Genomic DNA, 26,246 nt, shown 5'->3' with positions numbered 1-26,246 from the left:
AAAATTCTGGCTTTAAGCCAGATGTTTTTCAGATGAGAGTTCCACAGAAACTTAAGCTGTGTGTGTGTGTGTGTGTGTGTGTGTGTGTGTGTGTGTGTTTTCAATTCAAGTGTTTTTATTTTAAAAAATAATGCATGCACACTGTTGGAGAAAAATGGAAAGCAAATAAGAGTACAAAGGGGAAAAGTCATCAGTTATCCCAAATCCATCATTAAATTTTATGTTTTTCTCAGGTGTTTTCTTGATATTTTCCATGGATGATAGTAGTAAGTATTTAATTTATAATTATACTTTTGTCCTCCACTCTATTAAATTAAAGTGTTGCTGTTGAAATTTTTTCCACTCATAATTTGAGATAGAATCACATTTGTGTGCTCCTTGATAGATTCACATATACATACCAAATAAAACTTCATCTTTATTTTGCTCTCAAAGACAATGGAACCTATAGAAATAAAGGAAGGATAGGGGTTCAACATATCATCTACTAGTTTTTATTATCTATTACTTCAAAGCCTAAGAAAAAGTTGTCTAAAATGTTATAAAGTCAGGTAGCAATTACCATGTAGTTCAAATTTGTCATAAACTAGCATCTATCTTTTTAATATTTGTCTATTAATTTTTTCATTTAAATTTTTTAAAATTTTATTTATATTTGAGAGAGAGACAGAGAGAGAGACAGAGCACGAGTAGGGGAGAGGCAGAGAGAGAGAGACAGAGACACATACACACACACACACACACACGGAATCCAAAGCAGGCTCCAGGTTCTGAGCTGTCAGCACAGAGCCCAAGACGCGGAGCTCAAACTCACAAACCATAAGATCATGACCTGAGCGGAAGTTGCCACTTAACCGACTGAGCCACCCAGGCTCCCGTCTATTTATTTTTGAGAGAGATAGTGTGAATGGGAGAGCAGAGAGGGAGAGAGACAATCCCAAGCAGGCTATGCACTGTCAGTGCAGATAGAGTCGGATGCTTAACCAACTAAGCCACCCAGGCGCACCTAAACTAGCATCTATTAAAAACCTGTGACTATGCCTTTCATTGCAATCATACCTCTGAAAGAGAGAACAGGTTGATTCCCAATAAAAAGAATTTTGTTAAAAGTTATCTTTTAAGGTCAATGCTGTGATTTGAATTTAATTGTTCTGGGTGGGGCCCAGGCATCAGTGAGTTTAAATAGTTCTCTGGGTAATAATAATGTGCAGTCAGGATTGAGAAACAATAGTTAGAGTCTGAAGAGCAGGTTTTATGTAAGAGGGAAATGTACAGAATCTAAAATCTGAGAGACATTTAGAATGTAAAAGAAGCTAGATGTCCTACGTTAATAGGAAACTGAGGTGCAGTAATGTTACAGATTTTGCCTAAAGGTTTGCCACGTTATGGCAAAGCCTAGATGAGAATCCTATCTTTTACTTCCCATTTCTACAAGAATGTGCAGCCTTGTTCTTGCATGTCATACCCAATAGATACTAGGTTTTGTTGTTGTTGTTGTTGGTTTTATTTTTCATTTGATGGAAGGTAATGCCTTGCAACTTCAAATTGTGGGCTATGGCTAGTTTATTATTTTTTTATTAAAATCTTTTTCCTTCTTAATCTTTTAAATAAGGTATATTAGTACCATTTTCTCCCTCAACCCACAATTTCTATACTTACGTTTTCAAATTCCAGAATATGTAATTTATTACAAGGAGTTCATCTGCCAATGGGTCCCTTGCCCAATGCTTTATTTACTGAAAGGGAAATACATTTTACAACGAGACAAAAAGCCCGCAGTGCAGACGCAAGAAGTATTTTTGTTCTGCTTTTCTTTTTCTTCCCCAGTGTTTCTTTCTCCTTCATGCTTCCACAGATTTTGGCATACCCCTTGAATGCAAAATGAGACAATCCTTTAAACATTTCTATAGCACTTGTGGAGGTGTGTGAATTTGTCTTTTAGATAAGTCTCTTAAACATAAGTTGCTTTAATAATATTATAGGTTTTATAATGTATTGAACTTATGGAAATAATAATCTAATAATCTTTATTTTTCTATCTCAAGTTTACTGAATGTCTGTTCTATGTAGACTATAAATTACTTCCAGATACTATCAATCTGCCATGATGCTTAACTTAGACTTTGTTGATATCATTTATTTTTATTATTTCTGAAATAGTAACAAAGCAAATTAAACACTGATATGCATCACTATCCTTTGACATCACCATAATATATACACACAAAAAGATAATACTTTTGACCCAAGGCCCAGTGTGGCTTAGTGTTTTTAGTAGTGATGATTGAGTTTTTGGTTTCCCTTTTGGTCAACAGTACATATTTTCAAGTTTACTAACTAGGATGAAAATGGAAATTCAGAAAGGAAATATTTCCAATAATAAGCCTATTAGCCCACATGGGCATTGAACCTGGACTTTGGCCTCATTGTTGAAATCTCTCAGAGGTAGCTAATAGGAAAAAAAAATAATAAGTCATATGTAGTTTGGAACATTGCGAGCAGTGAAATGTGTAAAAAAAAAAGTGGAGGGGGGAGATTTCAAGGATTTTCATATATTTAAAGATCTCTGTTTAAAAGTTAGAATAATTCCAGTAAGGGGGGCATGGGAAAGATTCTCAGTGAAGAATTTTCAGGTATGTAGATATGACATTAATTTTATTAAAGAAATGGAGTGCATTCATATGCTTTTCTTTTTTATCTATGTATTTTAATCACATAGGTATATGAGTATTTGTTACTGCATGTGAAGGAATACTGTTACTATAAATACATTACTAGAGTTCACGTTTCTATGTCAGCCTTTTAAAAAATATCTTTAAAATGTGTGAACTTAACAATGAACAGAAATCTAGATGCTGTACAGCATAGCTGAGAGAAAATTCACTTACATGTTCCTCATTCCCCCTTTGCTCTTTCTATTGCAAAGCACTAGCCATCATTGTGTTATGAATAACGGCAGTTTTGATGGGCATTTTAGGAAAGTCACCTGACGATATGAAATGACAGCATGGTGACTGGAACAAGAACCGACTGTAATCAGCTCTCTTCTTTATGCCAATTTCTTCAGATATAGAAAGAAGGGTTCACCTAATTTCTAATACCTTTTCCAGTCCTGAAGTACCAATTCTAAATTTAAGATAGGGAGCTGAAAAATAATTTCTAAAAGTTGTTAATAAATGTGTATTTGTTGAGATTTTACTATTATTCATTTCACCATGTCAGTGACTTAAATATACATCAAATATCACATTTAATTTAAAATCAGAACAGCATAGAAGGTCATCCGTTGAAAGAATATATTTTTTTCAACTTACTTTCTTAGTAAATTGGAAAGTGAGAGCTATCCCACAAACAGTACACAGTCCTCTGGCATGTTGTAAAATTATATGGATAAAGACTGAAATAATCATTGTTGAACTGGATTCCATGTTTTGATCACTACTGAATGTAACTATAAAACAAAATTCTGTTACTGCAGTCAGGCTAACATAGGAAAAGAGTTTTGTTATGTAGAAAGTGATCTATGATGACTTTGCTGTAAATGGATTTTAACTTCACGTTCTGTTGGTCATAGTTTGCATTATTGAATTGTAATCATAAGAACACTTTGAAAAATTTTAAAGCAAATATGGCTTCTTTTATGGTTGTAATGGATTTGTTTAATAAGTATCTTTTCCAGCATACACTCATAAAAAGTGTAAAAAATAATACTTATTTTTCATTTTATAACTACACTGTGACTAAGACATAATTCATAAAAGTGGTAAATATATATGGTTATGAGTTGCTGTTACATTTTCTAAAGTGAGTTTATAAACACAAACTGTTTTGAAAAAGATCTGTGATACCTGTGATAAATCACAGAATACTAGAACTGAGATGCCACTGAAATAATCTGATCGAGCTGCCTTGCTCCATGTTTAAAACCTTGAAGATGTTTCTTGATTATCTTTAAAATAAAGTCCAAATTCTTTGGCATTACGTAAAGATACCCAATGACCTTCCATAGCCTCACATCCTAGCCACACTGCACAACTCAAATATTTTAGCTAATTCACACCAAACTCTGAAGAGTATCCAGTTAAGAAGCAAGGAATTCTTCATCTGTCTGCATTTGAGCATGTTTTTCACTTTGTTTGAAATATGCTTCCCGCTTTCTTCCTGACTATATTTTTATCTTCAAGATTAAACTTAGAAAGTACTTCTCCCAGGATGCTCTCCTTAAACCTTCAATCCACTATTTGGGATTAGCATCTTGTGCATGGCTCCATTTTATCATTTTCATTATTTTAAATGAAGTTTATTTCTTCATAAATGCATAAGCAAGCATGCACATATTTATATAGCATATATACATATACATGTAAATCTAATGTTACTTATATGCACATATATGTGTGCATATACTTCTCTCTAAATTGTGTGCTTACGTAAATTTTATTTCTCCTCTTTGTCTCTCCAAACACAAACATGCACACACACGTATTTATACATGTATATTTATACGTTTGTGTGTCTTCTCTTGTATGTTTGTTTCTCAATGCCAATGACTGCATTTTATTCTTCTTTGTACATGTATAAGTAATAACCCATAAGTCAATGAACATTTGTTAGTTAAACAAATGTTCATTGACTTATGGGTTATTCTGTTATAGACGAGGAAAGAAAGGATGATAATATTTAAGTCATTTTCCCCTGGCCACATAGTTGGCCATAATAATTTAGTCAGAACATCTTAAGCCCTTGCCTTCTTGATTACTGATCTTACAATCAGCTAGTAGTAGTAGTTATGTTGAATACTTAATCTCCAAAGTATCTTATAAAAATTCTCTAAAATATTCTGGACATTTTTGAGTAATAAAAAGTACACATTTTACTTTTTTGAGTGGAATTTTTGATCATGCATGATTCTGATAAATATTCAAAGATTGTAATATCAAAACAACATGTATTAAGTATCTAAAGTCATATTAAGCCCTGGATACATTATTTAATAACACACTAATATAATAAATAATAATAAAATAATAATTTTTTTTTTTTACATTTTCATTTTTGAGAGACAGAGAGAGACAGAGCACAAGCAGGGGAGGGACAGAGAGAGAGGGAGACACAGAATCTGAAGCAGGCTCCAGGCACTGAGCTGTCAGTACAGAGCCCAACGCTGGGGTCAAACCCAGGAACTGTGAGATCATGACCTGAGCTGAAGTTGGACACTTAACTGACTGAGCCACCCCGGTGCCCCAACAACAATAATAATAATAATAATAATGTTAGCATTTTTGGAGCAGCTATGTGCAAGCTACCATTTTAAGGGTTTTGTTTATTGCATTATTTCATTTAGTAATACTGACTAAAAACATATAATTATTCTTAATATAGGTATTTTAAAAATATATGTTATTTATAAGAATATAATAGTAACAATACACAACACTCTGTGTACATTATGTCAAGATTCCAATAATATACATAAGAAACAGTGAGAGCTAAAATGCCTGTTTGAAGTTATAATATTAAGCAGCAGAGACAGAATTCAAACCCAGTTCCAAAATTCCTACTTAAGATAGTGTACCATACTGCCTGTATTAAAAGATTGGTGAGAATTAGTGCTACCTTCAGATTTGGTTACTCTATCAAATCACAATGAAATAACTTAATAATTGTAGAGTATGGTATGGTTCTTTGATTAAAACTTTTCCCAAAGACAAATAATAATCTAAAGTGAAGTAAAATTTGAACATTTGAAAATTTGAACATTTCCTAAAAATACTTTATAAACGTAAAATTTGTTAAATGATGAATATATATGTCTATAACTTGAGAGAGAATGGAGTCATTTATAAAATGTTGGTCGTAAATTAAAAGAAAAAAAATAGGTTTTCTTTCTTTCTCTCTTTTTTTTCCAATTTGAATCTCCTTTCAGTTGATTCATAATCAATTAATTACCATCAAGTGACCTGAGGGCAGCAGGAAATTGGGTCCAAATTGAAAAGCAAAAGGAGGCAATTTGTTTTAAGTCTGGAAGTCTAATGTTCAATCAAAGTTTAATCAGAAGTGACCCATTGTTTGAAAAATAGAACATCAATGTCTTTTTAATTTCACTATCTTTAAAGGAGGGCTGGATAAAATAGAGGTAACTGATTATTCTCAAATGAAAATTAAAGAAAGATGCTATCAGAAATCAAAAGCATATTTTCTTTCTTTATATTTTAACTCATAAACGAAATAGTCTGTTCTGTGTTGGGGGTTGGATAATTTTTTGAAGTCAAACTCCAAACTTTGTGGTCTTTAGAGACTTTTACCAAGAGACAAATGTAGTATACATGTTTTATCCATTAAGGGCTACAATAGCTCTTTTCTTTCAGGCCTATTTATTCAAATAAATGGGATTTTTTTGCTTTAGTGAATTGCAGAATTAATTCTGTGTTTTTATTGATTTCAAAATGAATAAATGGAATGAATGATTAAAATGAATGCATTTAGCTAAAGGAAAACATTGCACCAAACTAAAGATATTCCAGAAGTAATTCTCAGTCCTGAAATTAAATCTACCTATACTCTCTGGGACACATAGGGAAATAAGGACTTTCATTTAGCCTTTAGTAAGTAGTAACAGAAGTAGAAATATGTAATTTTTCCAGGGATATCTGACTGTATTAATGTGAAGTCATTCATATGTTGTTAAATGAAATGCCAATGGGATGGGATAGAAGAAGGGAAATGGGGGAAGGTTGGGATGGATTTAAACAACTAATCATTTCTCTTCAGAGAATTATGCTCCTCTGACTTCTCTCCAAGTTTACCTACATTGGGCTTAGTATTTGAGAAAGAAAGAAAGAAAGAAAGAAAGAAAGAAAGAAAGAAAGAAAAGATTTTAAAATAGTAAGAGTAATATAATGAATGTAATATAATGAATATAATGAATAAAAATTTCAGATAGGCTAATATTCCAGTTTTAATTTCCCTGGGTGTTTTCACTCAGATTATGGAACATGAGATCATGACTGTATAGGTAATCTCTTCCTATTTCTAGCAAAAGGACTTTGAAGGACTGGAACATCTCTCCCAGGATTTGAATAATGTATTTGTTTCTTCTTAACCTGATGTTTAGATTCTTTTGCCCTTAACTTTAAGACCTTTAAATCCCTCATTTCTTTCACAGTTGATTAAATACAGCCCTGAGAAAAGCACTGACTGACTGTTCAACAGAAAGCTTTTCAGAAGGCTAACAGGCTCTGACCTCAAAGAAATGCTGTTGTTAAATTGACTTGAGACCTTTCCAGAGAGACCAGGTCTTACTAAAGACCATATTAAAGTTTGGATTTCTCATTATTGAGAAAACTTCTTTCCCTCCAAGATCTGAGAATAAGGTTTTTTTTTCCTTTTTTCTACCTCCAACAAATTATTTGTGTAAGTCCTGCTGCATTCTCAATGAGACATAGAATATTAATCTTGTTACAATGCCACTGGGTGGGGTACCCTACCCTCCTGTGTAGCCAGGATGCACTGCTGGAGCTGAACCAGCCCTAACTGAAATGTGTTAGAAGCGTTTGTAAGTAGCTGCTGCCCTGGGGGTCCATGTGTGCCTTTCCCTTCTCCGTAGGGACTCCTCCTGGAACCTTTCCCAGAACTCCAGGTGATGTGAAATAATTTATAATCACCTATTAGTGCATCTGATATTTAAGAGAACATCTATCTCCCAAAAGAAAGGTAGTTAAAGAAAAAAAAACATTCAGCTAAACATGCAATGACTTGAGTTTATGGTATTGCCTCCTTAACTTCACAGTTATTTAAACTTCATATGAAAATGGAGATAACATCTCTATTGCCTAATTCAGTCAGTATAAGGATCCAAAATATCTGGGGGAGTTTTAGTTTCATATAGTCTGTTTTAAAAACTGAAATACAATAGAAGAGTGTGTGGATCTAAAATTACTGAAGAAGAGATGAACTCCCCAGGCAAATAGAGGTTCTGGGCCAGCAAAGATTTTAAATCACCACATTATGCACAGTTGTGTATTTTATTCATATATGAAATGTATATGAAGTGAACAGGGATTTCATTTTTTCTCACCTGTAAAGACTCTAAGGAATGTTTGTTAATACTATACCGTATTATAAACATAGACAGTATATTTTAACATTTATTTATTTGTGAGAGACAGAAAGAGACAGAGCACGACGGGGGGAGGAGTAGAGAGAGGGAGTCACAGAATCTGAAGCAGGCTCCAGGCTCTGAGCTGTCAGCACAGAGCCGGACGCGGGGCTCAAACCCACGAACCATGGGATCATGACCTGAGCGGAAGTCCGATGCTTAAACGACTGAGCCACCCATGCACCCCAGAGTAATTACATAGACAGTATATTTTATAATGAATGGTTAAGAACACAGGTACTGCCTGGGTTCACTTCCCAGTTTTACTGCTTGAGCAAGACATTTAAACTCACTGTGCCTCAGTTTCTTCATCTACAAAGTGGAGTAATCATAAACTAGTATGTGCTATTTTATGAGAATTAATTGAGGGTTTTTTTGCAGTATGCCTTATTAGTATTATATATTTATCTATTATTCATTATACATAAAATATTTTTAGTGCATATTATAGAACATAAGGATTGACATGATCTCTAATTTAGGGTATAACTATCTGTAGACATTTTCTTTACCTTGGGGAAAATCTGCATATAAATACAAATCTTTTTCTTGCAAGTGGTTCTAAAGGAGAGTATAAGATCCCGACATTCCTCTCTAATACTTTACTCACATAGAGTGTCCATGCCAGAATCTCTGAAATAGTCAAGATATTTAATGTTTATTTAAAAGTGGTACTTGGCTTAAAAATATTTAGGAACTCTGGCTTAAATTATAAGACGTATTTCAGGTAAGTAGTTTATTTTTATTGTTTTACATTCATGAAGATGCCTACTAACCTTCTTAGGCTGTATATTATTGTAGTGGAATTGTACAGTTTGATAGAGTGATGTAGGTGTAAATGCATGTATAAGGCCCAACTGACAGAAGCTGATTTTCAGTTCTCACACAAGGTACGCAACCATGAAAATTTTGAATAAATTCACTGAAGATATTTTATCTCTAAATCTGATATGATGAAAAAAACCTAAAGGATTTAATCAATACTTCTTAGATTTTACCTTTTTTTTGATGATACATGAAATGAATCATAAAATAAAAATACTGAGACTGACATACTTTAAATTTACCAGTTAAGTACATTAAGATAAAACAAATAAAAAACAACTGTCATCTACTTTCAATTTATTTCCTAAAAGGAAAAATGTTTTAATATCAGATGATAGTTGAAAGAACAAAATTTTAGAAAAAAAATTAACGTAGGTCTTTAATTAGCATATAGTTACTTTTATGAAAAAAAGAACTCTGCAACATTATTATCTGTCTAATTTTGTATAGACTGGACTACAACACTACTGTATGAACTGGTATTTAATGGCCACTGCATTAATGAGAGTGAATGAGGCCTAATGTTTAGGTTAAAATCCTGCTGATGAGTAAATGTATTTCCTTAGCAAATTTCTTCATCCTTCATCTTAAACCTCAATTTCCTTCCTCAGCAAACTGGGGACAATAATACCTTTCTTACAGAGTTGCTACTTAGATAAACAGTTCTAGGCATTATTCTAAATGTTGTATGTATATTAATTCATTTAATCCTTATGCTTTTACGAGTAGATTTTGTTACAATTAATTTTGCAGATGAGAAAGCTGAGGCACAGAGAATTTAGGTAACTTGCCGTATATCAAGTATTCAATAAATACTGTTGAGCATTCAATACTATTTATTAGTTTTATGTATTTATTATATGTTTATTATACTATATAAGAATTCTTTATCATTTATTTACCATAGACAAATATTAAATATTATATATTTTTATATAAACAGCACATATTTCTATATAATATAAATACATTCATATATTTTATTCAAAATATGTAAAACACATAAATACGGGTATTTTAAAATTGATTATTGTATTTATTTAATGCATATACATTTACTATATTTATGTTAATAAGAATATTGTTAGTACTGCTCCTCTTGTCATTAAAGCATGTATTTTGTCAGATGTTATTCTTTTATTTATAACAGCAGCACAGTTATGGAAGTATTAATAAGCACTACTCATTTATTTTACTATATAGAAGAATTAATGTTTATTAAGAAAGTTTAATAGTTTGGTGACATCTTTTTGCCTAATCTTAATTATTTACCATCAATTTATTAGCTAAAGGAATTTATTAGGAAATGCCTTAATTTGTAAAATGTTGTGCTAAGAACATATTTTTATTGTTTTTGTTGTTGTTGTTGTTGCTATAACTTAGCTTTCCCTGCTTTCTGATCTGTCTAGAAAGTGTGATATAAAACAAAACAAAGCATGACCACAGACTATTTAATGATGCATGGTGTATATAAGACAGGCACACATTCGATGATTAAAGTCTAAAATATGAAGATTGGATCCTATAAAAGTATCTTGTTGGCATGTAAGAACTTTAAGACCAAAAATTCCTCATGAATTCATTTAAATGATATGCATGTATAAGACCTATTACAATTATTATCCCCTTCTTAAAAGTACTTTAGAGGAAAATGCAAAATGTTTAAAGAATGTGCAAACACACAGACACATACACACACACAGAGGCAACTTTTAGTATTGACTTTCCAAAAACTGTTTTGCAATTTTTGGAAAATTATTTAACCATTTGAATTTTACATGTTTTACTCATGTATCTGGGTTAAATTAAGATTTCTAATGTCTCATTTAAGTCTAAAATTAGGATGCTGTATCAATATGAATAGAACTATAAAGGCACCTTGAATATTTTCAATATTTTCAATAAAGCCAATGCTATGGAATTTCCTAGAACTTGAAAAAATAATTGAATTGAAAAAACATGAATGAATTCAGAAAGTAATGTCCTAATATTGTTCCACATTTGACCCTTGGATTGTTACACTTCCGTTTAAACTCCACATTATCTGAGGTCTGTTTTACTTTGAGTAGTAATGAGAATGTTATGTTTCAAAATTCTGACTGTAATTACCTTTTTTCTCAGCCCAACACATTATGAATGTCAGTGCCATTCAAAGACTGCAAGTGTTTTAATTTCACATATTAAATTTAAGTATTGATGTGTATATTCTCTTATTGCAGAAAGGAGAATATTGCAATGAGGGAAGTGCACATGAGACTTCTTAGGTTCAACTTTATTTAGTCTAAGCAGGGAGTCTTTGATTATACCCTTTAATGGTACATAGTGTTTATGCTGCTTATGTCGAATAGATTAAGTCTTAGAGGAAATTGTAACAAGAGGTGGTAGAAGTCATCCTTTTTCTCTTAAATTCAAACAACTAAAATCTTTGGCTAAGGAGAATTTTGGCAGTAAAGAGTAGGCATAGCATAGGAATGAAAGTGTGGGCTATGGAGTCAGAAAAACCTGGGCCTGAATCCAGGCTGTACCGCTTACTTATGGTATCACCTTGGACTAATGTGGGGAACTCATTGGTTCTCAAATCCCCATTTGTAAAGAGAGGATCATAATAATTCCCACCTTAAAGATATGTATGTGTGTTTAATATTATTCTATTCATCCAGGTCATGTTCATTAAGTGCCAACTACATAGAAAATGCATGTGCAGAATGTTTTTGTTTAGATCAACACCCATTAAACCTACATGAATTAAATATTTTAAATGATTATTTCTTTTTTTAAGTTTGTTTGTTTGTTTGTTTGTTTACTTATTAATTTGAGAGAGCAGGGGAGAGGCAGAGAGAGAGGGAGAATCCCAAGCAGGCCGCGGAGCCTGATGACATGGCGCTAGATCTCACAACCCTGAGATCATGACCTGAGCTGAAATTGAATAGTTGCTTAACTGACTGAGCCACCAAGGTGCTCCTTAAATGATTATTTCTAAAAAGAAACATGCAAAGGGTGTATTTGGTATGGTAGTATGTTAAAGTTTAGTCAACTCAGTCTAGTCCAGAAATGAATTAAATATGACTTTTGAGTGTTTTCTTTACCTCTGTATATGTACTAACACTGTCTTCTATCATATTTATATCCTACCCTCATTTCAACACCTTTCTCTCCAATGGCTCCTCTATTCTGTTTTCTGGGTAATTTTACTGAGCGTTTAATTCCTTCCATTCCAGACTATGATCTATTTATTTCCCTAAAATTTTCCTGTCTTTTAAAATCTCTTCTTATCTTCTGGATGCTTTCTCTCACAATATGTCCACAAAATATGTCCACATCAATCCTGTCTAAAACACAACAAATAAAACTTTTCCTTGATTCTTTCACTCTCTTTACGTAATGATAATATTTTTTTAACTTTTCAACCTAACCTGAATTTCTGGAGAGAATAATAGTTATTCTATATGAAATAGAATTTCATAGTTAGTGTTTCACTTCTCACATTTATTCCTCAACTGATTGTGTTGTCTCCTGTGCTCACTAATCCACAGAAACTCCTCTGACAAAAGACACCAGGAATCTTTGAAATCTACTTTTAATGAAATCTACTTTTAATGGATACTTTTCATCTTACTATATTTCTTTACTTCCTTTGAAGCATTGATTATTCATTCCAGACATCCTCTACCTTTTTGACTTCCATAAAATCAAACTCATATGCTGCTGTTTACTTTCTCTGATTATTCTATCGATAATATTTTCATGGGTTTTGTTTTTACTTTTTCTTAAATATCAGTGCCATTCAGAGATCTCACTATCACTCAAAGATCTATATTACATTCAACATACTTCAAAAACTACATATGGTCCTCTTTACATTTTGATTACTATGTGCATGCTTAAATTAATTTTATTTGAGTTTAGAATTTGGTCTTGAACCAAACAGGTCATGAATAATATAGTCACTCGTCTTCTGGGATAACTTAATATGAATATCTCACAAATACCTTACTTCAAATGTTTAAAATTTAATTTTTCTGTCCTAGAGTTTCATATGTTTCTATATTTTCTAAAGTAATGAAATTTGTATCCACTCATTTTATCAAATCTAGAAATACTTGCAATCTTGATTCCTTTTTAAGATTTTTACATGCAATTAATTACCAAGCACTTTATCTTAAACATTTATCAAACTCATCCCTTCCTCTCTGTGTTTACTACCACTGTCCTGGGTTAGTCTCTCACATTTTCCCACTGTAGTACTACAATAGCATTCTGTGTAAACTCCCTGTTTCCCATCATATCTTTTTAAAATGTATCCCCCATATATGTGTCTATGTGGGCCATCCTCAACACACACTTGAAAATATCACTTGATCTGTCCAAAACCCTCCAAGAAATTACTGTCACTTATGGAAATGGCTTTCAAACCTTAATAGTTGTAGATTTTAAAAGAGAAATTTCACATTGAGTTCAATATGCAAACACCTACTTGTAGTGATTTAAATTTCAAAACTCTAACTTTTGATTACATAAAAAAGCAATTCTTGATAAATGTAATAAAAAGCAAGCACAACCCACTTGTAATGTAGCCCTTTCCTCCTTCCTGAGCATATTTATATGCTTTATTTCTTTGCTTACTTCTGATGTGAACTCTGAGATGAGAAGGACTAGCATGTTTACGTTTTTCAACCTTATGGATTGATGCTACTAAGATGGAGAGATTAATGACTTACACAAAAAGGTCTAGCATTTTTTTACTATTTTAATAAGAAAGGGAGTCGATGTCTTAAAAGGCTTACAGTATAGTAAAGGAAAACAGAAATATAACAAAACACAATGTAATACATGATGAGTAAAAGTAACATAAAATGACATGGAAACACTGACAAGGGAACGAGGAACTCTGATGGGTTGGTGAGGATCAAGGGAAACAATTGCAGAAAGAAGCCTGGTAACCAGATGAAGGAAGAACATTTCAAGCAGATGAAGAAATAGTCTAAGTATAGGAATAGAGATAGTAAAAGTAAGAGTGGGTTTAGTTTGGTGAATAGCCTTCTGTGATATAAGCAGAAGCTATACAGAAATGGTGCAAATTAGTTTATGGGAAAGAAAGAATTGTTTAAAGGTGAAAGAAAAAAATGATAGGCTAGGGCCTGTTTGTGAAATATCATTCTAATGAATTTAAGCTTTGGGGGTGCCTGGGTGGCTCAGTCAGTTAAACCTCCAACTTCGCCTCAGGACATGATCTCCTGGTCCATGAGTTCGAGCCCCTCATGGGCTCAGTGCTGACAGCTCAGAACCTGGAACCTGCTTCAAATTCTGCATCTCCCTCTCTCTGCCCGTCTCCCACTCATGCTGTGTCACTCTCACCCTGTCAAAAATAAACATTAAAAAAAATTTGAACTTTGGTCTATAGTCAGTAGAGACCATAGTTTGGGTAAAAGTAATAAATAACTAGACTATAGCAATGGATAGAAACTTGTAAAAACTTGTCTAAATACATGGATTAGAAGATAATTGGCTAATGCAGTTATGTGGTACAAAGGGTGAGAGACATTGGAGCCACAAAGGCATAAAATTTCAAAATATGTACGTAAGCATAGGCAAAATATAGATACGATGCTATCATCCAAGGTAAGAAATGAAGGCAACAATTGGTGAAATACATGATCATGATTTGGAACATAAGTTGATATATCCAAAGGAGCTCATGAAGAAACAAAACTAATGAACTAAAAATAAAAAATCAAGTCTAGAGATAAAGATTTGGAAACTGTCATTTTGAAGATGGTAGTTGTAGCCAGAAAAGTAGATAAAACCACTAGGGAGCCTGTGGAAAAGAGAATACTGAGAGGAGACCACTTAGAAATGACAGTAGCATTCAAAATGGAAAAGGAAATCCAGTTCACATAGAAAGTAATATACAAGTGGAAAACCAGCAGGGTCAAATCAGTGACTTTAGACAAAAGAGTTGAAAGAAGGAAGGTATCCTGAATATGGTGAAATGTTACAGAAAGGACAAGTAAGTTAGTACTGAGGAGACCAATGGGATTTTACACCGTATCCTAGATAGACTTTTCATCTCAATATCCCTTCTTATGTAATATTTTTATTATGATCTTCATGTAGAGGACATACAGTGTTAAGTTTTTCACATATCTTGATTTACTTCTTTATTTTAATCTATCAATAATTGTTCTAAGCAAAAGTGCTTTCTAAGTAGTTAATGGTGCTTAACTTCCCACTCTTCGTCTACAAATGGGAGCCATTATTAAACAGCAATCATTCATAGTTAAGGTAATAGTAGTAGAAAACCTTCATAAAGCATATATCCTTCTTTTAATATTTTCATATAAATATATATAAATACCTATATAAGAAATATAACTATATATATGTATTTATGTATATATGTATATATACACACATATATGTAAAGAATGGTAGTATCTCAATCTTTTCAAAGACAATGATATTTGATGTATTATGTGTCCAAATCCCATTAGATTAAACTTAATGAAATTTAAGGATCATGTCCTTCATTTAGTAGAGTAAATGGCATATAGAAGGGTCACGTGAATGTTTTTTTAAATACTTAAATTTGGGGGGCGCCTGGGTGGCTCAGTCGGTTGAGCGTCCCACTTCAGCTCAGGTCATGATCTCGCAGTCCGTGAGTTCGAGCCCCACATCGGGCTCTGGGCTGATGGCTCGGAGCCTGGAGCCTGCTTCCGATTCTGTGTCTCCCTCTCTCTCTGCCCCTCCCCCGCTCATGCTCTGTCTCTCTCTGTCTCAAAAATAAATAAACGTAAAAAAAAAATTAAATACTTAAATTTGGCACTAGAAACAAAGAATGGTATAGCAAAAGATACGTGAAGGAATAAGAGAAAAAGGGATTACATTGGAGGATAAGACTCATATGGATAATTTAAATTAACATGTACTGCTACTAAATAATTGAAAGTTCAATAAAAACCTAATTAATTATAACTCCCTCTTTCTCTTCTATGGGATCATTCAGTCTGAGGCTGGCTGATATTTTACCTTTGCACTATTTATGAAGCTTTGTTTTGCTGTGTAAACTAATAAGATAAAATTATTTCAAGTTTTTTTAAAACTTCTCACGAAGCAAACTTTTTAAGGACTCCATGCTTAAATTATTAAATGAAAATGAATGACACAAATTATTCATGTCATTCTTTTAATAAAGTTAATTCAAAGATACCGCTCTTCAAAAAAATAAACATATCTAAATGCAAACTATGTACTGTTTGTCATGGGATTATAGAGGGTTCTTTTGATTTCCTTTAGTCCTTTAGCATCCTACTGTAATTACCACATCATACCACGCTTATCAGTATCATTATGATATTTATTACTATTAGCTTCATCATCAATGCCACTAATATAATATCGCCTATGTGGAAGACTTTGGACAGTTCACATCTCTGTGAAGTATATGTTATTTAAGTCTTTTAGATGTGGTAACTAGTGCTTTGGAGATTAAGATGCTTAAAATGACATAATTATTAAGTGACAAAGCCAAAATTTTAATGTAGATCTGTGTTGACTGCCCAAAATGCTTCAAAAAAATAAGTTTATTAGACCTATTGCAGTGAGAAAGAAAAGCATCTTAGGGTGCCTAGGTAGCTCAGTAGGTAAAGTGTCCAACTTCGGCTCAGGTCACGATCTCACTGCTCGTGAGTTCAAGCCTCACATCAGGCTCTGTGCTGACAGCTCAGAGTTTGGAGCCTGTTTCAGATTTGGTCACCGTCTCTCTGCCCCTCCTCTGCTCACTTTCTCTCTCCCTCTATCTCTCTCAAATATAAAATAAAAACAAAAAAATTTTAAAAAAGAAAGAATAGCAGCTTGACTAAGTGTATTAGTTTCCTAGAGCTGCCATAACAAACACCACAGATTGAGTATGTATACATTATTCAAGGTGGTATCAGAGTTGGTTCCTTTTGAGGCCTGTGACAAAAAAATCTGTCTCAAGCCTCTTGCTCAGCTTCTGGTGGTTTTCTGGAAGTCTTTCGAGTTCTTTGGCTTGTAGAATCATCACTCCAATCTCCGTCTTCTTGTTCACATGGTTTTCTCCCTGTGCGCACATCTATTTCCAAATTTTCTCTTTTTATAAGGACACTAGTCATATTGTATTAGGGACCCATTCTACTCCAGTATGACCTCATTCTAAATTAGCTGGTTACATCTGTGATGACCTATTTCCAAATAATATCAGATTCTGAAATACTGAAGTTTAGAACTTCAATTTATGAATTATTCAACCTGTAACACTGATTATTAGTAGACTCTCAAAATGGAGAGATTAGGGAAGTACATTTATGATATTTTAGATTGAGTTGTGTGTTTTTATGATAAGTCTTCAAAAGTGGAGTACTGATTAGTTTCAGATTGTAGGGCAAAATGAGGAAAGGAATATAAAACAATTTTTTTTATAAGTAAGTTGTTTGTCTAGATACATAAGACGCTTGGTTGATTCATGGTTTTATTATCCAAAAGTGGATATATACTAGAGAAAACAGCTAAATTACTTTTTTTGATCACAGTCTTGTTCAAAATAGGAGGTGAAGAGTATGCCTGATTATAGGGAATTGCTAGTATGTTGGTTTTAGTTGTCATCTACATGACTTCAGAGTCCATCAATTACATCATCCTAACTTACTTTCCCATCATTGATATATCCCAAAGTAGTCTGTTCTGCTGTTGGATTGCTCTAATAAATAGCTTTTTGAAAAAGTTCTAATATAATTCAGTTTAAATTTGTTACCCTTTTGTAGTCATTGATGGTTAGATTGGGTTGAATCTTCCTTCTCCATGATAGCCTTCAGAAAGATTATCAATCATTCAATAGTCTACATACATACATATATCCTTCCCCTACTCTTCTATTTTCTAGACAAATCCTAGTTACTTCAGGTTTTCAAGTAAAAGCTATATTTATATAGTAAATAGCATCATATCATGGGATAATAATAAGGTTGATAACTACAAGAGCATTATTTTAGATAGTGTCTTAGCCCTTTCAGATGGCTTCAATAAAGTATCACAGACTGAGTGGCATGATAAGCAACTGAAACTTATTTTTCACAGTTCTGGAGGCAGGAAGTCCAAGATCAGGATGCCAACGTGGTTGAATGAGGAGTCTCTTCCAGGTTGCAAACTTCTTGTTCTATCCTCACATAAAGGAAGGGGATAGGGAGCTATGTGGAACCTCTTTTGTAAGGGCACTAATCCCAATTACAAGGATGAAGCCCTCATAAACTAATCACCTCCCCAATGCCCCACCTTCTAATATGAATACTTTAGAGATTAGGATTTCAATATAGGAATTTGAGTTTAGCATAAGTATTTAGACCATAGTAGATTTCAACATTTTCAGTATCCTGTGTCTTCTTACATCCTGAAATATGTCTACATGTGGAAGTACGAAATGACTGGTTTAAGTTTTCCTGATTAACTTCAACCATCTTAACACTAAGGTTCTGATAACAACCAGCATGCTATTATTTTATTGGCAGCATATAAAGCCATGAAACCAATCTAAGCAAAATATCTTACTATTGCCTTGAAGTGAGTTTTGCAATATTTAAAATATCATGCACACTTTTGCCTGAGCTTTTATAGATGGTAAACATGTTTATCAATAACATTCCATTCTAACAGCCTTAAAACATAAAAATAATATATAAAGCGGAGAAGGAAATTCAGATATGGGTTTTGTCATCAAGGTGTCTTACTCTACATATAAGTCTGCATTTGAAAAAAAGTGGGGGTTCTGCAAAGAATTATCTCTTCTAAATTAAAAAAAAGTTTTTTGTAAATACAGATAAGAGTTATAGAATTCTACTCATTTTAGTTTATAAGTATTCTGCAATTAGTTAATTAGATCAGTAGAATGAAGGCCAACAATCAACAGAAACCTTAAAGCAATTTAGAGTCCTTTTGAATCTTTAAAGAAAATCCAATAAGCACTTGAAAAACAAAATCAATGAAGAGTCTTAAATGTTTCTTTTCTGATTTTCCACAGGGTCCAAGTTTTCTCTCTGAGGCCCTTTTCCTTAAACGTGCAACAAAAATTGAAGAAATGGATCCTTTTTTCCACCTTCATGAAACCATTACCAAGGTAGGAGATAAATGCATTCATGAGCAAGTTGAGCGAGTTTTGTTCTTTTTTGTTGATAGATGGAGGAAAGGAAAATAACCAATCAAGAGAAAATTTATACTTTCATTTATAAAATGTATTTGAAAGAAATTTAAGTACCTCCTCTTATTTTACTAAGGAGTAAGAATGATAAATGTCTCAGGCAAAATCATAGAAACCAATAACATGATTTGTAATGAAAACCAATCTTTAATAAAACAATTAGGTTTTTTTTCTTAATCTGAAAGTAGATTTGTGGTATAATCTCAAGTATACCCCTTGATTAAGGGCAGTATAAAATGCATCTTTGAATTTCTGCATCTTCAAAGTTTTGTGTCAATACTTAAGATACTTGGTTGTCTGTGGTGGTACTTTGTCGTTGCATTAAAAAAATAAAGACTGCATTTATAATCAATGTTTTTACACTATGATGGTCATACCTATATTTTTGCTTAAAACTCTTATCTGTGAGTTTATAATATGGAGAAAATTAAATTGTACAGTATGGAGTAAATGAAGTTAATATTCTGGCATTACCTGACATCATATGAATTTTTACTTTTACCAACTATTTGTTTAATGTGTCATAACTTCTCTTTGGGGGCTGGAATTTATAGAGAACTTTTGCATTTCAACATTTCAAAAAAGAATCCATATTTATATATGCTTAGTTGAAAGATTGAATCATTCTTAATCATCTTAGTGAAATTTTACAAGGCTATTTTTCTCCTCTTCATAAACAGAGATGTGATATAATGAACAAACTCAATGAGTGGCAATAGAATGAACTCGGAATGCAGACTATATTCTAGATCTATCATAGCTTTCTTTCTTTCTTTTTTTTTTTTTTTTTAAGCTGTGCATTTGTTTTTTCTGAACTTTTGAAGTAAGAGGAGTTTGGAGCACATTTTACTTAAAATGTTTCCAAGCTCAAAATATCTGAATCTTAACTACATTTATAACTCTTTGCTTTGCAATTTATTCCTGAGTCTTAATTTAGTTTTGAATGTATCCATCCTTTGATACCCATTTTTATTTGGATGTAGCAACATGGAAATAGCCCCTAAATAATAGGTCCTTGGTGTTTAAGATCTTATATATATATGTATAGTATGTAGTGTGAAACACAGGAAATCAGACACCCTTTGAGAGAATACACAAATTTGTGCACAGACATTACCACAAGTTCCATATTTATTTTCAAATATGTTTCATATGTAGGCAGATATTTAACCCATTAAATGGATTTTAGAAAGAATTCTTTATCTATGAAGAAAGAAAACATGCCTAAGTATACAAGCAAGTGTCCTGTGACATTTTTTATAAAGAAATTTTTATCTAATGTTGATACTGTCTCCCCAGTCATCATGTTTACCTATGGTAGCCACTCATGTTGCAGATGTAGGCCAAGGGAAGAAATTGTGCTTCAGAAGTTCAATCTTAGTTTACCAACAGGAAAACCTGGGAACCATAAAATGAAGTAGTTTATAGATACTTTATTTTAAGGTCAAATTTTTGTTGATCAATAACAAAATAAAAATATAAATATATAGGGTTGATCAGAGCACATGAGTAGGAGATGTGGAACAGATGTTTTACTACCATGGTTACCAACTTATTATTTTATTTAGTAAAACTGAATTTTATTTTCTACATCAAAAATGAGTACACTCATAACAGCTTTCCTCACTAGGATTCTGTGAGATTAAAAGATGATGCATACATTTTCTCTGAAAATGCAATATGGATATAATTGAGTATAATTATTAATACATTAAAATGTGCTAGTGCTGATACCTTCAAAGTAGACTCTTACCTGCTTTTTCTGAATTTAGTTTTTCCTTTAAGGAAAAAAATAAGTTAGATATGAAAGCATACAATTTAATTAATTAAGTTCTGAGAATACACTAGTAAGTTAGTGTACAAATAGAATATAAAATTTATTTTGTGAAAGATTGAGGTCTTTAGAATATTTTGTTTCAATAAAAATAATAGTGGTATTAGTGTGATATTCCAGAAATAGCAATGGACATTGAATAAAAATACCCAGCTAGGTATAAATTCTGTCACTCTGAATTATGAAAAAATGATGTGAAATAGGAAAAACACTTTGTAAAATGATAAAACACAGTTACTGATATTATATCAATTTTAAAACATTTTTAAGAAATCCATCATAATTAAAATATTGAAGATACTATATTCCTATTTCTCCCCATAAAAGTTTGAATTGGATACACAGCACTATAACAAAATCACATATTTATTTTTTCTAATAAATAAGTGTAATAATATACATCTAAGACAAATGTTCATGTAATGCAATCTATTATCTTTTCTGAGTAACTGCAGTCTAGACCTTTGTTATAGATCACAAATATGATTTCTATAAAATTAAATTACAATTTCTAAGTATTAAAAAGTTAATAATCTATCATTGGTGTTTTTTGGATTTAAAAAAAATGAAAATAAATAGATGGCACTAATATGTGGGGTAGGAGCTATGAGTCCTAGTATGTAGTTTCCCAATGTTGTCCTGTAGTTCTTTAAAAAACTGGTTTTGTTTTTACAAAGTTTGACTTTATCTTGGCATTTGTCTTTTTGATATAAAGCATGGAACCTAAGAAAGTAATGAATGAGGCTCAATATTGATGCTAAAAGGTATAATTCATCATTGTGTCAATGACAGGTGATGCAGGATAAAGTCAAAGGACAACACATACTGCACTGATGTTGAAGATGTTTTCTTATCTTCTATAATTATCTTTAAAAATAGCGTTTGTTTTTTTAATTATCACGGAAGCCAAACTAATTTCTCTAAGACTACACATGAATGAAATACCAATATAAATTTTAGCTGCTTAATCCTTTAATAAGTGAATAAAAATCTCCATGGATTTATGTTTTGAAATAGGCTTATTTCTCCTTCTGTACCTAGGAATTTTGTAGTCATGTTTCTAAATCTTCAACATTTAGCTCATAAATTGTTATTAGTTATCTAAGTATTCTTGTAGCCTATTATAAGCCAAGGATGAGGCAAAATACTTGAAAAAATTAATACATAGGAGCAGGTACAGGGAGTAAACAAGTAAGCAAATCATTTAATATAACACACTAAAAAAGGTGATAGTAATATGACCAAGTTATGATGAGAAAGAAGATTGGAGTTTATACTTCTGACTAGGAGATTTGAAGAACTTATCAGAAAGGTGACATTTGAAGAATTTAAGAAATATTAACTTTATTTATCTTAATGTCGATGAGCTCCCTTTGAGAGTTCTGTAAAGAGCAGGTTGTCAGTGGTAGTATGTGAGAAATGATGGTTTGTATTTTGAATAACAGAAGACAGATTTAAGAGACATTTTTAGGTTTGAATAACAGGATATATGATTTACTGGATATGGGAAATGAAGCAGAGTGAAGAGTAAAGGAAAATTTGAATAGCTCCATCTTAGGCAAAGTTGATATTATTGAATTGACCAAATTAAAAGTTGGTTTGAAGAAAGTGATAGAGTTTGCCATTGGACATGTGGAATTTTGGATATTTAGGGCATCTAGACAAATATGTCACGGAAGCAGTTGGATACATGAGGTTGGGGCTCAGAAAGAAATGGAATCCAATATGCATTAGCTGATGCAATAACCACTTGTCACATGTGGGTTTAAATTAAAAATAAATTAAATAAAACTAGAATTTAGTTTCCTCGATATCATTAACCACAATTCACGTGGTTAGTGACCACATGTGGCTAATAGTTACTGCATGGGATCACACAGATTATAGAATATTTTCATCATTGCCAATGGTGCAGATGATGTTACCCTACAATATTCATGCAGAGCAGCAAGAATTACAAGGAAAGGACAAAACACCCAAGGTAGAATGGTTTATGGAATCCACAGGACAAGATATATTCTAAGAAGGAGGAACAGTTCAAGAGCATATTCTCCATAACCTCACACCATTAAGATGGCTACTATTAAAAACAAAACAAAATAAAAAATACCAAGTAATGACAAGGATGGGGAGAAATTGAAATTCTTGTACACTGTTCGTGAGAATATAAAATGGTGCAACTATTGCAGAAAACTGTATGGCAGTTCCTCAAAAAATTGAAAATAGAATTATCATTTTGATACACCAATTCCATTTCTGGATATATATCCCATAGAATTGAAAGTGAAGTCTTGAAAACGGATTTCTACACCTATATTGATAAAAACATTATTCACAATAGCGAAAACGTGGAAACATCCCAAGTGTCATAGATGGATAAATAAATAAGCAAAATGGCATGTATATATACAATGGAATACTGTTCAGCCTTAAAAAGGAAGGAAATTATGATATAGGCTACTTGAGGACATCATGCTAAGTAAATAAACATAAGTGTCACAAAATGACAAATACCATGTATATATTGTTCTTAAAGTAATCAAAACCAAGGAGAAAGAAAATAGAATGGTGGTTGCTAGGGGCTGAGGTTGGGGTAGGAATGGGGAGTTTTTATTTAATGGGTATAGAGTTTCAGTTTACATGCTGCAAGAGATGGGTATTGGCCATGGTTACATATTATAAATGTATTTCGTACCACTGAACTACACACTTAAAAATGGTTGATGGTGAATTCTATTTTATGTGTATTTTACCACAAATTTAAAAAATTCAGAAATAAAAGTGTATTCATCCAATGTACTGGTCATTGGACGACCATTCTGAACTGATGATTTGGGATTTTAAAATTCTTTTTCTCTTCATTTATGCCTGATCCTCAGTTTTTTGCTATTATCCAGAAAGAGTTCACATGACTTGTTAACCATTTCTTTGATTTACTTTTAATTGATGTAACATCCTGTATTCATTTTATGTCTTTTTTAAAATATTTTATTAGCATTTTATTCTTAAATAATATACACTCAATAAACGATGACTGATAACTATATTTTTAAACAAAACAAAACAGGGACACCTGGGTGGTTCAGTTAGTTCAGTGTTCAACTCTTGGTATTGGCTCAGGTCATGATCTGATGGTTGGTATGTTCAAGCCCCACATCGGGCTCCAGGCTAAGAGTGTGGAGCCTGCTTGGGATTCTCTGTCTGCCCCCTCCCCACTAGCTAAAAAATACATTAAAAAACAACAACAAATCAAAAATAAACAAAGCAAAACACTTTAGCTATGCTGAGAAGGAAAGGACATTTAAAATCAAGTGTCAGTATATACCATTTGGGGAAGCAGAAGAAAGCTGCTATCACATTATTGGATTAATAGTATTTTTCCTCTGGAACCCCAAATGTGCTCTCTCTCTCTCTCCATCCATATAGGATATTTTATTATATACTTTTTATATTTTTATTATATATGTTATAATATTTTTTTAAGCAAATATTTTTAATCAAGTTAATAGTAAGTAGTAAAAGTGCAATTGCGGGAAGAACTCATACTTTACATGTTTAAATTATTTTCCATTGTCTTCACTTGTAAGGTATTGAAGGTAGAACCCACTCTTGAATCTTCTTTCTAGTAATAGAATAAGTTAGACATTTTTCTGGAGTGCCACTCACACTGTACTTATGGTTTATCCAAATGAATTTACAAGCAGTAGGCGGTTTTGTTGTTGGAGGGTCATTGGTCATAGTGTGAAGCCAATGATGCCATTTGGGGGCACCATGCTTCCATCCAAATCCCAAACAAAAAATGTGTTTTTGCCACTGAGTTTCAGTAGGCTATATAACCCATTTTTGACGGCCAAAAAAACTGCTTGTTGTCTTTATAGCATTGGTTTCCATATTTGTCTTCCCCCACTATGTACCAAGCCTCATATCATTTGCCCTGAAAAAAATTCGTAGATAGCTGCAGAGGCCGCCCTGGACACTGACCTCCTGCAGCCTGTGTTTCAGGACCTACAAGAACTCTATCTTGTCCCTCTATATTATATTTTTAAAGCTCTGAGTATAAAAAGTAAATCCAGGAAAACAAAAAGTACTTTATACTTGTGGTTCCATAGAAACTAGCAAATGACCTAATTTTGCTTGTGAGTTTCCTCAAGAAATACCAATTTATTAGTCATTTCATTGTTTTTCCCACCTAATTTAAGAAAAAAATATTTCTTTATCTTTAATTATTACAGGATATGCAATATTAATATGTTTTTAAAATAGGGGTTTAAAAAATATTGTTCTTAAATGTATATACATATCTTCCTTTTCTTATATAATGTCCAAATAGAGATCTTTTATAAAATTATTTGGATATTGCAATATTCCAAAAAGAAAATTGTAGGGATAATATAGTATTTATTCCCATTATTTATGTGGAGAAAGTGTCACAGAGAGATTAAAATTGCAGAATAAGGCAGTACTTGTATAAAGCCTGGAAGTCAAGGCTAGTAATTCTTATATAGTTTGTATTCTAACAATGTAGTTATATTTGCCCTTACTTATACTATAAATTTTAACTCAATTTTGTAGTGGTATGAGTAAAGGCTGATAGTGGTGTCTTCCATGATGAAAAACATTTAAATAATTTTAATTTTTAACCATTTCAGTTAATATTAGTTACATTTAGAAATGATTAACCAGGATCACTTTGATTAATGGAGTTATATTCTGATCATTTATTTTAAACACATGATTTGTGAAATATGAATCTGCAATTATTTTAAATGTCATTATTGAATTATGGTTGCACCAGGTGTTATGATACTAATATTCTTAAAGCATGGTAGCTGAAAACAAGCCACTAAAACAATCTATTCATTTTGTAACTATAGAATAGAAAGGCAGACTAAAATACAGAATGATTTTATTTCTCTTTAGCTGTCATCCTAAGCTATAGCTTAAAAATTATACCTTAGTAGCATTATGTAAAGTAAGAGAAAAAGGAAGAGACCAAATATCTTTTATTCAGTTTCCTGAATTCCAAAGTCGTGCTGTATTCATGAGCTAATAGAATTTCTGGTAGAGATCTTTACATGCTTAAAAACCTGGCTATGATTTCTAATCTAAATGAGCAAATCTGAGTGTCTTCCAAGTATCTTTAATATTAATATACTTTTTGGATAAAATATGAGAATATTGTATTGTACTTAACAAAATAAATGTAATGATATTCTTTAATC

The 26,246-nt window shown here is 32.3% G+C and overlaps 1 protein-coding gene and 1 pseudogene across 10 annotated transcripts in view; one reads left to right on the top strand and one right to left on the bottom strand.

Annotated features, from left to right (window-relative positions):
• Positions 1-26,246, top strand: part of NAALADL2 (N-acetylated alpha-linked acidic dipeptidase like 2) — a 1,341,335-nt gene that overhangs the window by 1,157,273 nt on the left and 157,816 nt on the right. For all 10 annotated transcript variants that reach the window (XM_078432146.1, XM_078432147.1, XM_078432148.1 and 7 more), the window contains one exon: positions 19,014-19,109. In XM_078432146.1, coding sequence (XP_078288272.1) covers positions 19,014-19,109 — 96 coding nt within the window. The remainder of the gene's footprint in view (positions 1-19,013; positions 19,110-26,246) is intronic.
• LOC132684108 (NADH dehydrogenase [ubiquinone] 1 alpha subcomplex subunit 12 pseudogene) overlaps positions 24,601-26,246 on the bottom strand; it is a 90,880-nt pseudogene continuing 89,234 nt past the window's right edge.

Source organism: Panthera onca, chromosome C2, assembly GCF_046562875.1.
Source record: "Panthera onca isolate mPanOnc1 chromosome C2, mPanOnc1 haplotype 2, whole genome shotgun sequence".
Taxonomy (NCBI): Eukaryota; Metazoa; Chordata; class Mammalia; order Carnivora; family Felidae; genus Panthera; species Panthera onca.
Note: the sequence above shows the minus strand (reverse complement) of the source record. Positions and strands in the feature narration are given on the sequence as shown.